At 36.8% G+C, this 16,562-nt stretch overlaps 1 protein-coding gene across 1 annotated transcript; it reads left to right on the top strand.

Annotated features, from left to right (window-relative positions):
* Window positions 1–1,473: 1,473 nt before the first annotated feature.
* LOC114349936 (uncharacterized) lies at window positions 1,474–6,827 on the top strand. Its single transcript, XM_028300535.1, has 3 exons — window positions 1,474–1,599; window positions 5,978–6,124; window positions 6,582–6,827. Exons 1-3 carry the CDS (start codon window positions 1,536–1,538, stop codon window positions 6,707–6,709), a joined length of 339 nt encoding a protein of 112 aa, XP_028156336.1. The 5' UTR covers window positions 1,474–1,535; the 3' UTR covers window positions 6,710–6,827.
* The last annotated feature ends 9,735 nt before the right edge of the window (window positions 6,828–16,562 follow it).

The raw sequence follows: 16,562 nt of genomic DNA on the forward strand, positions 1-16,562 counted from the left end.
ACTCACACGATAAGGGATTATGATAGTGTGCGATCACTCCTCTATGATGTATGTGAGAGTATGAGGTGCGTGGCTGTCATTTTATACTTAGCTTATCAAAAATAGCGACGTTAAAAAGAGGTTTGTTGTAATGAGGTATAGGGTAATGAGGTATATTGTAATGAGGTATGATATAATGAGGTATATTATAAAAGTAAGGTATATTAGATTAAATTAATTCGTCCCTCTTACAACTAAAGTCTTAGCCTAACAAAAACACCAACTATCGCCGCACTATGACAGCGGGGGTCGTTAATCACGCCGTCCAGGTGATACAAGACGGCGATGCGGGCCATCACTCACACGATAAGGGATTATGATAGTGTGCGATCACTCCTCTATGATGTATGTGAGGGTATTAAGGTGCGTTCGGCGGATTATAATGAAATGGGACTGTATTAATGGAATGAGAACGTCTATTGTTACACGTTTGGAATGCTGGGATAATTAAGTGTGGGCTGTTATGTCAAAAATATATCTTTTACTAACTTACGGCCACGGCTTCTGCCGAGTTTTCGGTTTGTTACATTTATTTTATCCCACCCGTGTCTTTTTTTAAACCGGGATAAAAAACTATCCTATCTTCTTTCCTGATACAAAAGTTCATCTAGGTCGGTTTAGTGGTTTATGCGGTCAAGTATTTATTCTGTAAAAGTAAGAGAGAGATAAAAAAGCACCTACATTTTAATCAAGGGTAATAGGTAAATAATATTCTTCAATTTAGGTATTTAAATCATCACGTAAGTACAAACTAAAACATAACAAGCTAAACACTGCATTCTCTTATGTAGTTGTAATTGGGACGAATTTACAACAAAAATGCATAGTTTTATATGTTGTCGTCTGTAAATGTTTATTCAAGGAGTATAAATTACTTTCTTTGAAACGGTGTCAGCGGATAAGTGTCATTTGCTTTCTGTAAACAGCCACCTTAAGCAAAATACTTAATTTGCATTGTTATCTACGGTAATAAAACCTTGCAGTGCGATGATTAAAGTAACGAATGTAGGGTATTCTAGAGAAAAATAATGATACAAAAATACCTAACTTACGATACAAAGTTGCCTACATGATAAACATGATTTTGTGAAATACTGTCTTCTCTGTATTTTAAAGGTTAACTGAATGAGAATACCCTATTATGCCTTTAAGTCCGTTTTGTATGTTAATTTTGTGCAGTATGTCTCTACTTTAAGTTAGGTGGGCAGTTCCCGGTGAAGCTGGCATCCCCGGTCCACACAACGTATTCCGGCTCGTGGTCGCACTCGAGAACTTTTCAGCGGTCATCAGCTCTTCGAGTTTCTTCATTGTGAGCAAAAAAATGTTTCCCTTATCCTTATCATTAATTTCTTTCGCCACACCACGATGAACCGTAACGAGCACAACATTTTCGCCATCTCTATTTGTCACAGTACAAATACGGCGTGCAATAAATATAATTGAAGCGCGCGCGCACGTCACTCGTCGGTGTAACCTCGCCCGAGCAGCTGTGAACAATGAAGTGTTTTGTTGTTATGGTTTTCCTGTCTGTCATCGTTTATGGATGCGATGAGGATTACTGTAAGTTACTGTTAATTAATTTAATTAGTTTTAAGACAATCTTTTTTAAGAAAAACCCTGAAAATTCAGAAGGTTTTCATTTGGCTGTATAATTAGATTTTGATAGGCTTAGGCTGAGTTGCGCCACCTAACTTTGACCGTAACTATTATAATCGGTGTTTTTTGTATGGAGTTTAACAAATTTTTGAGTTTGTCAAAGTTAAAGTAAGATGGTGCAACCCAGCCTTAGAGTCAATGAAAGGGCAATTGATTTTGGGACCATGACGTCATAATATTATTATTATCATTGGCCAAACAAAATTTATGGGAGTCTTGTTTTGACGGCTCAAAATATAAAATTGTCTCTAACTGTAGCGGAGAATAATGTTGTGGCAGGCCTTTGTTCAAACGATCATTGCAAACGTTGTGATAGGGATAGATACATGCGATTTTTGGTTTTACGAAGGTAATACGATAGAGAATAATACAAAGTAATAAAAACCACAGGTTATAGGGGCATTTTTTTGAGAAATTTATCAAATAACCAAAAAAACACGAATTTAAAAGCAGATTTTTTTCAAAAAGTATAATTTTTTATTATTTGTTGGCCTTTTTTATGTATTTTATGTATTTTTTTAGTATTGCCTGTTATTTTGCATTATTACTGTTTTTATTTTATCAGGATATACAGCTTAGTTTAAAAGTTATTACGTTTTCTTTACAATAAGTAATTGGAAGAAAAAAAAATCTATAAAAAATTAAAAAAAAATCTCAAAAATTTTTGACCTCTTTTTTGTCGATAAAAATAGGTCTAGTTTCATCTATTTTCATATGTACACTTTAACGTGACTCACACTGTATACAAAAGGCAAATAGAGAATTTTGACTTACTACACTTTGCATACTGGCCAGCCTATTTTGGGATGATCCTATTGTCCCTTAGTCACCTCTTAGGATTCTTAACAAGGGAAAAGTGGGGGTGGTCCTATCCCTATCCCTATACTACTCATACTCTGTCGAAACACATAGCTAATGTCTCAATCCTGCTGCATGCGTAGATGTTGGCCTGAAGTAAAGCGCTTCTGTTACTAACTGTGAATAGATTTGAAAATTATAAATAACTTGAAAAATCGAACTGCCTAAGGCGGGAAGCGACCTTCCGCTTTCCGGGCGAATGCTCTTCAAACTGAGCTACTTAGACACTGGATGAACCTGTCGAAATCAATCGTCGTGGGTTCAATTCCCGCCTTAGGCAGTTCGATTTTTTCAAGTTATTTATAATTTTCAAATTAGTTTGAGATGCGACTCTTAACGCTAAAAATTAAATTACTATGTGAATAGATTTTTTTTTTATTTTGGGTAAATGGTGGGACCGCTAGTGGAAATTACCTCACGTCATTAATTTCACATTACCTTAATTTAATTTACCAACCAATGTCTAGCATTGCAAGTGCAACCAGTTTTTAGTAATCACAAGGTATTTAAAAATAAACAAGCAAACCAATAGTCATTTTATTTTGAGTTTATCATCACACACTGACCTACTAACGATGCAACAATGCATATTTACGCAAGACCGGTGTACGGTGCGCAAAAAAATACAAACATATTCAAAACAAGCTTTTGCCCACTGCTTCGCCCGCGTGAAACCATTATAAGTTATAGCCTATATTATGTAATTCTAATGTGAAAAAAATAACATTGTAAAGTCTCACCAAAATCCGTTCAGCAGTTTTTTCGTAAAAGAGTAACAAACATGCGTGTAATAAAGCACCTATTTATTGCGTTACAAAAACTTTCGCTTTTATAATATTATACCAGCTGTACCCCGCGGTGTTACCCGCAGTAAAGCATAGCCTATGTTAATCCAGGGTGTCAGCTAACTCCATACCGAATTTTATTAAAATTGCTCTAGCCGTTTAGACGTGAAGAAGTAACAAACATACACACTCACACTTAGTGTGATTAGTACACTACAAACATTCTAATATAGCAATATATATTATGTTCATCTCATATTAATATGATTCTGTTTTAGCTTTCCTTTGTTTAAGTTTAATTATCCATACTTTTTCAGATCTTGCCGAGTTTTCCTGGTTCCTATTTTATTCGTTCTTTCTTTGAAATCCATATTTTTAATTATCCTTTGAAGAGGATAAATGGATAGCTTTATTAATTTATTTAGTTAAAAAAATAAATACAGTATTTTTGAACAAAGAATTTAATAATGCAAAGATAATAATATGAATTACATAAAAAACATAGAACCAATATAACAGGGAGGGTCTTCCAGTGACTTGTCCCACTTTTAGCTTGATCCACGGATCCAATCACTGGATTGCATTTTTAACCCTCGCTGTACGAGGTGGGGTGTGACACACCCCAGTCCTTTAAAAATAGCCACAATTTTAAAAATTTTCAAGTGTTGAATTTGAAATTCTCAGTAGCTGGAATTATGACACTGCTGCTTCGATCAGCGTTGCAAAATCAGTCCAGCGGTGACTACCAACTGAGTTACATGCCTTTAAAGTGCGTGTGGGTGTCACACACCCCACCTGGTACGGGACGTTGTTAAAAAGTTTAAAAAAAATCTGACAGTTTTGGTGTAATTTATATATTTTTAGCTTTGTCAATTGAATAAAATTCAATACAAATAATATTTTTCGTGATTTTTACGGTATCTGAAATTTTCAAGCACTTTTAGTCAAATGAGATGACTTTTAGTGCGAATCTGGAAGTTTAGTACTGAGATCCGAAGATGTATGTGAACATACACTTATGGGCTACAATTTATACTTGGTGATACAATTTATGGGCTACTGAAATGGAATAACATATTTTATAAATAAATAAAATTGTTACGCTCCCATTTTATGCATTGAGCATACTCATTTTCTTTCATCAGAATTGTGGTAAATTGAAAACCGATGATCAAAACAAATTTATACCCTTCCAGTTTTTAATTTACTTTTAAATTATAAGTAAATACTTGTACTTTGTTAAATAAAAACGGTTGTCATAATTAAAGGCACTAATTAAAAATTATACATAGGAAACTGATTCCTAAATTACAAGAACAACGAAAATTATGTCTTTTTGTTATTTTTATGATAAAAATGTTATAATACATATTTTCAGCTCAGAGCATTTCTTAAACCTAATTAGCATACGTAAATAATCAATATTCAATATTAAATTCCACCTAAAAAAATGTTGAATGAAAATTTTATCACTTTGTATATTGGGGTGTGTCATACCCCACCTGGTACGGGACGTAACTTTTAGTCACCTCGTACACGGAGGGTTAAATATATTTTCTTCCAGGAACTGGCCCCATCTTCAATTTTTGTATTAAAAAATTTAATACACATCAACGAAAATCTACTTTTGAATCTTAGTGGGTCAAATTGCTGGAAGAAAAATTATCTAAAAATTCAATCAAGCGACTTGCCCAAACAAAGATAAAAATGGACAAATCGCTGGACTCCTAAAAGAATTTACATCAATGACTATTAGTATTTTAATTTTCTTTTTTTGCAGTCAGTACCTACAACATAATGTTATGTATTTGTACGGGTGTGAAGCACATCTTGTTTACTAATGACTAACGCGGGCTAATAGCTGATTAAGTAATCTTTAATTACACAAACACATAGCAAAATTATTATTTGTGTAATTTATATAATGGATATTCTTGGTATCTAACGATATTTGGTTCATAAATTGGATCATTTGTTATTGCAAAAAAATATTATAGTCTTTATTAACGTTTTCAATTTGTCAAAAATCAAATTTAATCAAAAATATTTAATTTGTTAACCATCAGAGAAGAATAGAGACACACCACTCTTCACTTGTATTTCGTAAGACAATATTATGCGAACATGAAATAAATAAATAAATAGTTTAGTTTAGTTAAGAGCGTTATAAGAACTTGTTATGCTCGAGTTTACATTATAGTAAATTAAACCTGCCCAACCTATAATATCTGGCCAGCATTGGGGAGTGTAGGCTAAATTATTTAATCCTCCTTTTACCTACCTTTGGTTAAAATTAGAGTCGTGCTCCAGTAGGTAGTGGAGACTGATCAATGACATTATGGTAAATTACCATAAAGTTCAAATGTCATTCAAAGGACTCATATTGTAACTCCTTAAATGCAACAATTTAACGTCTGCATTCACAAACGATGCTTGCTTAAGTGAAACAGAAAATCTAATGCACAGCGTTGAATAGAGCTCTGTGATTGGTTCGTGTGTAACCCTATGCGTCCACGCGCACTGTGAGACCTCATAGTAATGTTTGTGAATACGGGCGTAAGTTTCATAATTTTCTAATAGACCTTTTTTTCTTTAAATACTTTACCCACTATTATTAAAGTAATTTTGACACTATTTAGTCCGCAAACTCGACGCCATCACGCCTGAGGAGCCGTGTTCTCGCGCAGGCGGCATTTGCACCTTCGCGGAAGACTGTCCCCTGCTGACTGAGGAGTCAGGACTCTGTCCCAAGCAACGGAGTCAAGGAGTGGAGTGTTGTTATGGAGGTAAGTTTAGAGTAGAATGGAAAATTATATACTCGTAGTTTACCGACTTAAAACAGAGATCTCAATATTATGCGACACAAAACACTTCTTCTCTGCTCTTCACTCTGCTCCACTCTGCTCTGATGGATACCGGGCCTAAAACGAAGAGCAAATCAAAAATAAAATAAAGATTGGGCTGATCACCTTCCATCAGATGAGATGCAGGCCAAGAGGTTCTCCGTGGTGGGTTAAAAAAGCAGATTGATTTGCTGAAAGAACTATGTGTTGCAATTTTTTTTCATTCATTTTATCCAATTTTAGGCTTTTTGCTTTTTCCAAGTTTCATTTTAAATGAACAAATAATATTAAACCTTACTTATACTGTGTGTTTATCAGCTAATACGAGTAGTAGTAGAGTAGTATTTGTAGGTATAAAGCATTCAAGAAATACAATTCTAAAGAGTCTCCTTTATTTCAGTGTCGGTGAAAGATACAAGGTGTCAGAAACATGGTGGTTCTTGCACTCCATCAAACGTGCGCTGTGGCCCAACATACGCTAACGCGACGGACTGCGCAACTGGAGAACAATGTTGTATTTATGTTTAATAATACTATAATAGAGCCGATAGCACATCGATAAATACCGTTGCATTTTATTACAACCCGATTGAGTTAACTGCGCACCTGGCAGCTGTGACGTCACATCAACGTTCAGTGTGCTTACCATGAGTTTACGTTAGGTGTGCTCGCTAGCGACTGCGTAAAAAAATGACATTAATTGTATGACATATTGTGCAGCGCCCCTAGCGGCTACTTTCAAGAAACGAAATCTTCATAGAGATTTTTGACGTACTCGCTAGCGAGCACACCTAACGTAAACTCATGGTAGGTACACTGGTATGGACGGGCGAACGTAGAAAGGTGTGCGGTTGAGTGCGAGTGGATTCGCAATCCAGCGTGGTGCGCATTTAGCTCGATCGAGTTGTAGTAATACGCCCGTAGTCACAAACGATGCTTGCTTAAGTGAAGCAGCTTATCGAACGCACAACGTTAAATATAGCTCTGTGATTGATTCGTGTTTCACCCTGTGCGTCCACGCGCACTGTGCGACCTCATAGTAATGTTTGTGAATACGGGCGATAGATGTTTTTTTGCAACGACAATGACTATTTTGTGATGATTTGCTGACGAATGTTGTTAGGATAGTTTTATTCTGAATGAGGTTGTGAATATTTATATTTTGTTAGAATTTTTCACATTTCATAATAGGTTAAGAACATTTATTTTATTACCGCAAGACGATCAATTCTAAATTATTTATCTTTTTTTTATTTTTTAAGCCAAATCATTTATTATTTCTTAACTTTTTTCAAATTTAAGTATGATTTGTTATTTTGTTCAAAATATTATAATTTTCACATTATTACAAATTGATCTATGAGATCATTAGTCATTGTATCTCTTTTGTTTACTTTATACTGTTGTAAAAGTAATAAATAATTTATTTATTTTTTGTTTTGCGTTTCTGTACGTAGAATTAAGCACCCGAAGGAACTTAATAAATACCTATTCACACAAAAAGTTTCAGCATTGAACGCCAACCTGAAAGGACCATAATATTTATCAAAACCAAATTTTAATTAACTCTTAATTACTGGATTAATGATCAGCCTTAAAATATATTAAATTCGTAACAAAATTATAAAGCTGAAAACCTTTACAAAGGGCATCTTTGTAAAATTATGGAAGGTGGTTTTGTTAATAAATTGCGGTTAAGTAATTAATGTTTATTTTACATGCATCTTTTTTTTTTACTATGTTATAACATAAAAGGTAAGGTGAAACTTGTAAATTATAACAGCAGCATGACTTTAAAACTTATGGTGAGTTGAGGTCTCTAGAATCTAGAACAGATCGCTCCTGAGCGATAACTAGGGGAGAGTGGGGGAATTGCGGACGCTGAAGGGAAATAACGCACAACATTCGTACTATTAGTAATAATCAGATTTTCTTTATTAATTATTAATCTTTAGTTAAACATCTACAAAAACAGCTATACTTATTAAACGAGATCAATCAACAAATGGAATATTTTTAGCAAAAACAAAACCTTGTCTGTCCGTAATTACCCGCAGCGCTCGGGGTAAATTCGGACTAACGCTGGGTTAATTACGGACAGGTCCACATCACAGACAAAAACCACAAGTAAAGCCTTTAGAAGAACTTCCTGCAGTGCAGTTCTCATGTGCCCACTTGTTACACTTTAAACACCTAATCCAGTCTTCGGCGGGTGGATGAACGTAGTACTTTTCCTGACAATAAATGCAAAAGTAATCAACATTTCCTTCATTTTCAAAATAATTTAGATTTCTTACACCCTTTGATCCTTTTAGCTTATTAGATGTAGTTTTATTTTGTTTTTCTTGGGCTTTTCTTTTCTTGTCTAATTTCTTTTGTTCCTTTTCTTCTAGATTCTTTTTTTTCTGGTGTGCTGGTAAAAATGATGGAATGCTTTTTGTTTACTGCCCGTTTGTACCAGTTATTGGTAAATTTTTAAATAGTTTATCGAATTAGGGGTAATTGCAGACGTCCGTATTTACTAGAGATGGGCCGACTAGTCGCCGACTAGTCGGGAAAGCCGACTATTCGGCATCATTTGTAGTCGGCCGACTAGTGACGACTATTCGGCAAAATATGCCGATTATAATCGGCGCATTACAAAATTAAATATGTGAATGAAATAAAACTCATAATCACCAAAATGATTGGTCTACCAAGGGCGTTTATCTAAACCACTTTTGACTGCAAAAATTAGTCAAAAGTGGTTTCACCTGATTTCAATTTTTAGCAATCAGTCTAAATAATTCATACAAAGTTAAGATTAGTTAAAAATACCAGGAAATCATCACAAATGTGTAAAGTTTATGCAATTTGTCCAATCCAAAAATGTGACACTTTTCTTCGGGGAAAAAATGCATGAAATTGCATACCTACCTACCCTGCGGGGAAGTGGTAGATTATATGGGACTCCTCTCATCGGAAGGATGAGGAATACTCACATAAATAACCCCTGAGCTCCGTCGATCGCCTTAGTGTGAAGAACTATGGGAATCCGGACAAAGCCATCAACTATCACAGTCCGTCCCAGCAATTGCACACCTATATGGCGGGCCCTGCCTATCCGACGGCGTGGGGGTAGGTACACCCCCATGCCCTCAGCTCGCTGGCCATCACCGTGGAGGGTGGAGAAGAATCAGAGGGCCTCATTTTATAAATTTTTCCCATACATTTTGACGTCGATAAGAATATCACGGCGCGCATCCTAGCCCAGCAGGAGGCGATTATATTGTCACCTCCCCTTACCCCTCCGCCGTCGAAAATTATGACATCTACCTTAGGCTCGTTCGTTCGTTCGTTTCAGCCAAATGACGTCCACTGCTGGACAAAGGCCTCCCCCAAGGTTTTCCACAATGAACGGTCCTGCGCTGCCCGAATCCAGTTACCTACCGCTCGCTACCTTAGGTATTGTTAGGTTATTGTAATGTTGCATTTTATTTTTCTCATGTTAAAGAAATCTTATTTCTCAAGAAGTTAAATATCTCATAAGAAATCTAAATATTCTTATTTCTTTGAGAAATCTAGATATTATTCTTCGGACAAGTAGGTATTAGAATGATCGGCATTGCCGATTAGTCGGCCGACTAATCGGCAATTTGAAAACCGATTAGTCGGCTAGTCGGTTAGTCGGCAAAGACCATAGTCGGCCCATCACTAGTATTTACCCCGCAAGGCTTGTCCGCAATTAACCCAATTGGGTATTTTTAAATCAAAGAGATAAATTTGTAGGTTATGAAAACATTCCATAAAAAGAAACATTGGCGATTCAAACTTCATTGACAAAGCTATCAATAGATAATATAACTTTTTACCATCACTTAGTATTCAGACCAGTCCCTTAAATTAAAAAACACTAAAAATTAGATCAAAATACACATTTTTTTTTAATTTTACCTACCTTTCAAACTGTGCGCAGCCGGCTGTCGTAAGTTTTTGCGTGGCACTAAAATGGCAGAAAGAAACAGATGACAGCACCGGGCTGCCGCGGGGGGGAGGGATTGAGTAGGTACTTGCTAGTCCGTATTTACCCCGCGTCCGCAATTCCCCCATCCTCCCCGCCTAAATTGTATACCATATTTTTTTTGTATTTCTTGCAATTACCAGGCCTACTTAGATAAATAATACCTAATAGCGACGGACTTAATTTCGACACTGCTTTACGAAACGTTAAGTAATTAGACTACAAATGAAACTATTCCCGAGTATTTTTATTAGTACAGGTCTGTGAGCCTAGTGCAATAACTACTGCTGGTCCTTGTATTGTACCTAGTTTTTCATGAAAATGATAATTTTATTTTTTATATTTATTTATTCTTGATAAAATGTAGGTAAGTATCTATGTATTTTTTGTTTCAGAGGGCACGTCAAGCCTTCGACCTGATAGAGTCAGGATCAGAATGTCTAGTACGGTTCATGGACTCTGACATCGTAACAAAGATCTCAAGATAGAAAATATTATTTCAGATGATCATCATCATCATCTCAGCCACAGGACGTCCACTGCTGAACAAAGGCCTCCAATGCTTTCCATGTTGCCCGGTTTATTTGAGAAGATACTAGCGGCCGCCCGCGACTTCGCACGCGTGGATCCCGTTTTACCCCCTTCCCGCTTTTCTGTTGACATTTTTCCTGAATTTTCTTTGCTATAAACCTCACGGAGCCCGAGACCTTTCCAACGAATGCAAAACCGTGGAAATCGGTTCGTGCGTTCTGGAGTTATAGCGTCAGGGAGGAAAACCCGACTTATTTTTATATAGTAGATAAAGCGATATTTTTAACCGACTTCAACAAAAGGAGGAGTATCTTAATTCGGTTGGTTTTTTAATCAATCTTAATGACGAGTTACATATTTTAACTTGATCACAATTCACACTCTTCCCTAATGAAACCATGATAATAATATATCCTTTAGCGCCTTTGCTCAAGGCAAAAATATACTTAAGTAGATTACGAATACGGGGTAATACACTTGCGAGCAAAAGTATGGAATCACTTACATGAAGTTGTTTCCACGCGATCTTGTGTACAAACCAATTTGTTAATAACAAAAAAAGTAGCACCATTTTAAAGATTAAACTTTTAACTTTAAATTGATACCAAATTCATTTAAATCACACCAGTGTTTAAAAAGATATCCCGGCTGATGTAAAGAAGTAAGGAAAAAGACATGTATCAACTGTTTGATACGTCGCGAGTTGCGGCCTATTTACCCCCCTTATAAGCAAGTGTTTTCGGATTTTTGCTTTCACACGTTGATCCATACACATCTCCGCTTATTTTGACACTTTACCTGGGATTCTACACCTTCAGAAGCAGCACAAATCGTTGCACTATTGCAAGAAGGGCTCAGCCAGAGGGCTGTCGCACGTCAGCTCCACATAAGCCAGTCCTGGGTTTCGAAAGTTTTAAGACGCTTTCGGGAGACTGGTGGCTTTATCCCGAGACCAAGTTCTGAACATTGTCGGTGCACATCGCAGAGGGAAAACCGTTTTTTCATGTCAACTTCTCTACGAAATCGTCATTTGACTGGTATCGACGTCCAGCAAGAGCTCAGAAATGTTCGTAGGATAGCTGTTAGCAAGTGGACAGTTTGTCTAAGATATAAACAATAGAATTTGACTCCAAAAAGGCCTACCACAGGCTTGAAACTGACGGCAGGTCAGCGATAAGCACGCTTTCAATTTGCTCCTACACATCTCGATGGGAAGTCGAGCAAGCCACCCCCATAAGCCAATGTTTTAGCGAAGCAGGACTGCACAAATCGCTCCCCAGGCCGTCTATAGACCCGACCTCTTCGACTGCTGCACTGCAAAAACAGTCTGCATTCATCGGAGAACAAAACTCGCCTCCATTACTCGCCTTCCGAGTGCGAGCTAATTGAAAGCGTGCTTGTCGGCGACCTGCCGTCAGTTTCCAGCCTGTGGCAGGCCTTTTTGGAGTCAAATTTTATTGCTCATATCTTAGACGAACTGTCCACTCGCTAACAGCTATCCTACGAACATTTCTGAGCTCTTGCTGGACGTCGATACCAGTCAAATGACGATTTCGTAGAGAAGTTGACATGAAAAAACGGTTTTCCCTCTGCGATGTGCACCGACAATGTTCAGAACTTGGTCTCGGGATAAAGCCACCAGTCTCCCGAAAGCGTCTTAAAACTTTCGAAACCCAGGACTGGCTTATGTGGAGCTGACGTGCGACAGCCCTCTGGCTGAGCCCTTCTTGCAATAGTGCAACGATTTGTGCTGCTTCTGAAGGTGTAGAATCCCAGGTAAAGTGTCAAAATAAGCGGAGATGTGTATGGATCAACGTGTGAAAGCAAAAATCCGAAAACACTTGCTTTTATGGGGGGTAAATAGGCCGCAACTCGCGACGTATCAAACAGTTGATACATGTCTTTTTCCTTACTTCTTTACATCAGCCGGGATATCTTTTTAAATACTGGTGTGATTTAAATGAATTTGGTATCAATTTAAAGTTAAAAGTTTAATCTTTAAAATGGTGCTACTTTTTTAGTTACTAACAAATTCGTTAGTACACAAGATCGCGTGGAAACAACTTCATGTAAGTGATTCCATACTTTTGCTCGCGAGTGTATCTTTCGTGTCGGTTCAGTGCTTTTTCGGGTATATTGGGTAAAGAAGCACGTCCCTATTCTTATAAAATAATTGGTTGCTAAGCTAAATCGGCCGCAGGGAAGCGAATCGTGAAATCGTTTCTCCGATATATATTACGAAATACTTGTGTATATTTAGTTGCCATGCAAACTTTGTACAGCCTATGTTCATCAGAAATAGTGTAGGATTCTAATGATGAAAGACTTTTTCAAGTTAGTCCTGTAGCTTCGGATTTACAAACAAACAATCAAAACTTTCCTCTTTAAAATATTAGCCTAGGCGCAGACCACCGACTTTTAAATAAATAAATAAAAAATGTATTTATTGCCTTCGAACCATTAGATATTTTAGTTGGCCGATAGTTGGGCGCTATTCTAATTTGTATGAAGAACTAGCTGACCCGGCGAACTTTGTTCCGCCTTAATGGCAATAAATAAGCAGACTTTTTTTATTTCGAACGGGATAAAAAGTATCCAATGTCCTTCTCCTGGCTCTAAACTACCTCCCTGACAATTTTCAGCTAAATCGGTTCAGCCGTTCTTGAGTCATAAGTGGAGTAACTAACACGACTTTCTTTTATATATATAGATTGGCCGATAACAATTCGGTGTAATGTGCGCACATTCATACATCTCCATACTGATTAACAGCCCGACTCAACTATTGGCCAACTTAACACTAAATCGGTGGTCTATCAACTATTGACCAACTAAAAATCGGTGGTCTGTGCCTAGGCTTAGTTAGTAGTCTAAATAACATCTGATTATACATTTTTGTTACAAAATAACCTTTATTACAACGAGTTAAGACTGTGTTTAGATTGATGTGCTGCTATCTTCTTTTCTTGTACAAGAGAACCTAGTGGTAAAACGTATGCCTTATGCTGATGTAATGGTGTTTGAAATAACTGAATTATTTTATAATCATACAGACGTGATTGCAGCCTTTTAATCCTTCAAGGCCCGCGAATCTAGACACAATAGATAATAAATTGTTATGACATTAATTAATGCCGTCTGGGACTCAAGCGGTTAAAATACAATTAACATCATTTGACCTACACTTTAAAATATTATTATGCCTTGATGTAGCTAAATTGTATTCGTATGTAACGAATGTGTTTAACAGTACCCAAACACCATCTTTCTTTAACTTTAACAAACGTCAAAAATCTGTCAAACTTCATACAAAAACACCGGTTATTGTTGTGCGGGGAATGGGTGCTCAATGATAGACGGACTCCAAAATCGTAATGAACATTATAGTGACGGTTAAAATAAGTTGGTACAACCCAGGCTAAGATTCATTAATCTTGGTTCGCCTCTAAATATTTAGCAAACCCTTCTTACACAACCTGAACCAGAATAATTTAGACCAACATTGATCCAGCTTTAAATATCTAAAGCAAACTAACAACAAACTGAATAAGTTCTAGATCAAAGCATTATTGAATAGCCGTCGGTTCCTTTCAAGTAAATGAAGACAAACTGTTGTTTTAACCTATAGGCAACCTAAATCCCAGCCTGCCTTGTATTTTAATTTGAAGGTCGTGTACTTTACGTAAAGGTGAAGTGAAAGAGCATACCGTATCTTAATATTCAATTACCGAAAAATAAAGTATACATTACTTTATCATAGAGCACGTAAATCCAATTATGTAAATTAACAAAAACAATTGTAATTTTAGTTGAAAATATAGATTACTTATTATCAACAAAAGCTATAACACGTTCATCCATTCATCATCATCATCATCATTTCAGCCACAGGACGTCCACTGCTGAACATAGGCCTCCCCCAATGACTTCCACATCGCACGGTTGGTAGCGGCCTGTATCCAGCGCCTTCCCGCTACCTTTATCAGGTCGTCGGTCCACCTTGTGGGTGGACGTCCCACGCTGCGTTTTCCGATACGTGGCCTCCATTCCAGAACCTTGCTGCCCCATCGGCCGTCAGTTCTGCGTACTATGTGCCCTGCCCACCATCCATTAATTTGTGTAAAATAACAAATACAACTGTAGTTTTTACAGACTTTTGACGGCCGATACTTTGGTCGGGCTGTTAATTAGTGTAAATATGTATGAAAATACGCACATTATTCTGATTGACTGATACCTCATACCTACATAATAATTAGAAGTTAACCAAACATTAGGCCGATAAAGTCGGTGGTCTGCGAAGGACTCTAGAATCTCCGCAAACTATAGACTTTTAGTGGCCGATAGTTGGGCCCGATACTAATTTGTATAAAGACGTCCAATACTAATGTGCGCACTTTCATACATGACCGTACTGATTACAGTCCGATCCAACTACCGACCGACAAAAAAATTGTAGGCTACTACATTAGATGTAAGTAAAACAGTTGAATCGAATTATTCTGCCCATTTTGAACCTTTTGTAACACTTTAGGTTGAAGCTAATGAGGTATAAACAAACAAAAATCTTCGCCTAATTACAATTCAAGCCTTGTGTGGCTCAGTCTTTTTATACCTCTATAAACCCCAAAACATTCCTTTGCCATTCCATGCACAGCGAAATAACTCAAAAATAGCCATTGTTGCCCTTCTCGGGGACATAAATAAGAGTTTTAGCGGGAATGTAATGCAAGAAGGCCCGTTACACTATCACATAAGGAGGGATTTATCGCACTCTCTTGATCACGATTTACTTGTCAGTCTAATGTGTAAGATTAAGCGATTTCAGTATTTTTGTTAGAATAACATAATAGTTATTGTTGATACAACTTTTGCTTCCTGAAACCAAACTGGGTTTAATTAAATTTATTTTGTATTTTTTAAAGAATAGCCCCTCGCGGTAATCTTAATGCTTGTGTTACGAATCAATTCACCACAATAATCCAGCGGCGCGGCAAGATTCGAACCCGCGCTTCTCGGATTTGACCCGACCCTATTATGGGCTATGTTCGCTTCATTTACCGGTAGTGTAATGCAATGTAAGAAGGCTTGTTACATTATCACATAAAGAGAGATTTATAAGTGATTGATGTAGCGATTTTGATTTTTATTTTATTCACAACAAAGAAGCTTTTTGCCTGCATCTCTAGTCTGGTCAAATTGGAAATCATTGAGGAAGGTCTATATTCAGCTATGGCTGAAATTATGATGGTAATAATGCACCAATATGAAACCACGACACGTTGCTAGTTCTAATGAAAAAAATACAAACTTTTCCGCTAGAAGCGTATGAATTACGCCACAACAGACAACAAAGCCTGATAAGGGAACGAATAAAAATGTTTTTTGTGTGATTCGCGACCGGAACGTGGACGGTTTAGTTAACAATAAAAAAACTCGGTTGTTTATCTGCCAATTTCCGCCTGCGGTTTTCCCTTCGCAAATTAGGGTTTGGGGAGAAATAGTTATTTGTTTAACGTGTTTTTGGGGAAAACAGACATTTAGCGACCTATTTTAAACGGAGTTTTTAAAGCTTTGTGTTTTAAACGGAGGTTTGATAGAAAGCCTGCTCACTAGACCAACTTAGTATGGGTACTTCAAAACGCAAATGTTATTGCAGTTGCAGGTTTGAATCCAGATGATGGGCCAATGTTAGTGTTAGTAGTAATGATGGGCATAAGATTTATCTAGTGTCATGGTCATTTATCCCAACTATATATATATATATATATATTTATATATCCCAACTAATATTATAAATGCGAAAGTAACTCTGTCTGTCTGTCTGTCTGTCTGTCTGTCTGTTACGCT

This window comes from Ostrinia furnacalis, unplaced genomic scaffold (assembly GCF_004193835.3).
Source record: "Ostrinia furnacalis isolate ACB-3 unplaced genomic scaffold, ASM419383v2 OfSCF0734, whole genome shotgun sequence".
In the NCBI taxonomy this organism is placed as follows: Eukaryota; Metazoa; Arthropoda; class Insecta; order Lepidoptera; family Crambidae; genus Ostrinia; species Ostrinia furnacalis.

Coding starts and splice junctions, on each gene's coding strand:
- LOC114349936 (XM_028300535.1), top strand. CDS start 1,536: ATGAAGTGTTTTGTTGTTATGGTTTTCCTGTCTGTCATCGTTTATGGA. Junction 1,600..5,977: donor TGGATGCGATGAGGATTACT/GTAAGTTACTGT, acceptor GACACTATTTAG/TCCGCAAACTCGACGCCATC. Junction 6,125..6,581: donor AGTGGAGTGTTGTTATGGAG/GTAAGTTTAGAG, acceptor CCTTTATTTCAG/TGTCGGTGAAAGATACAAGG.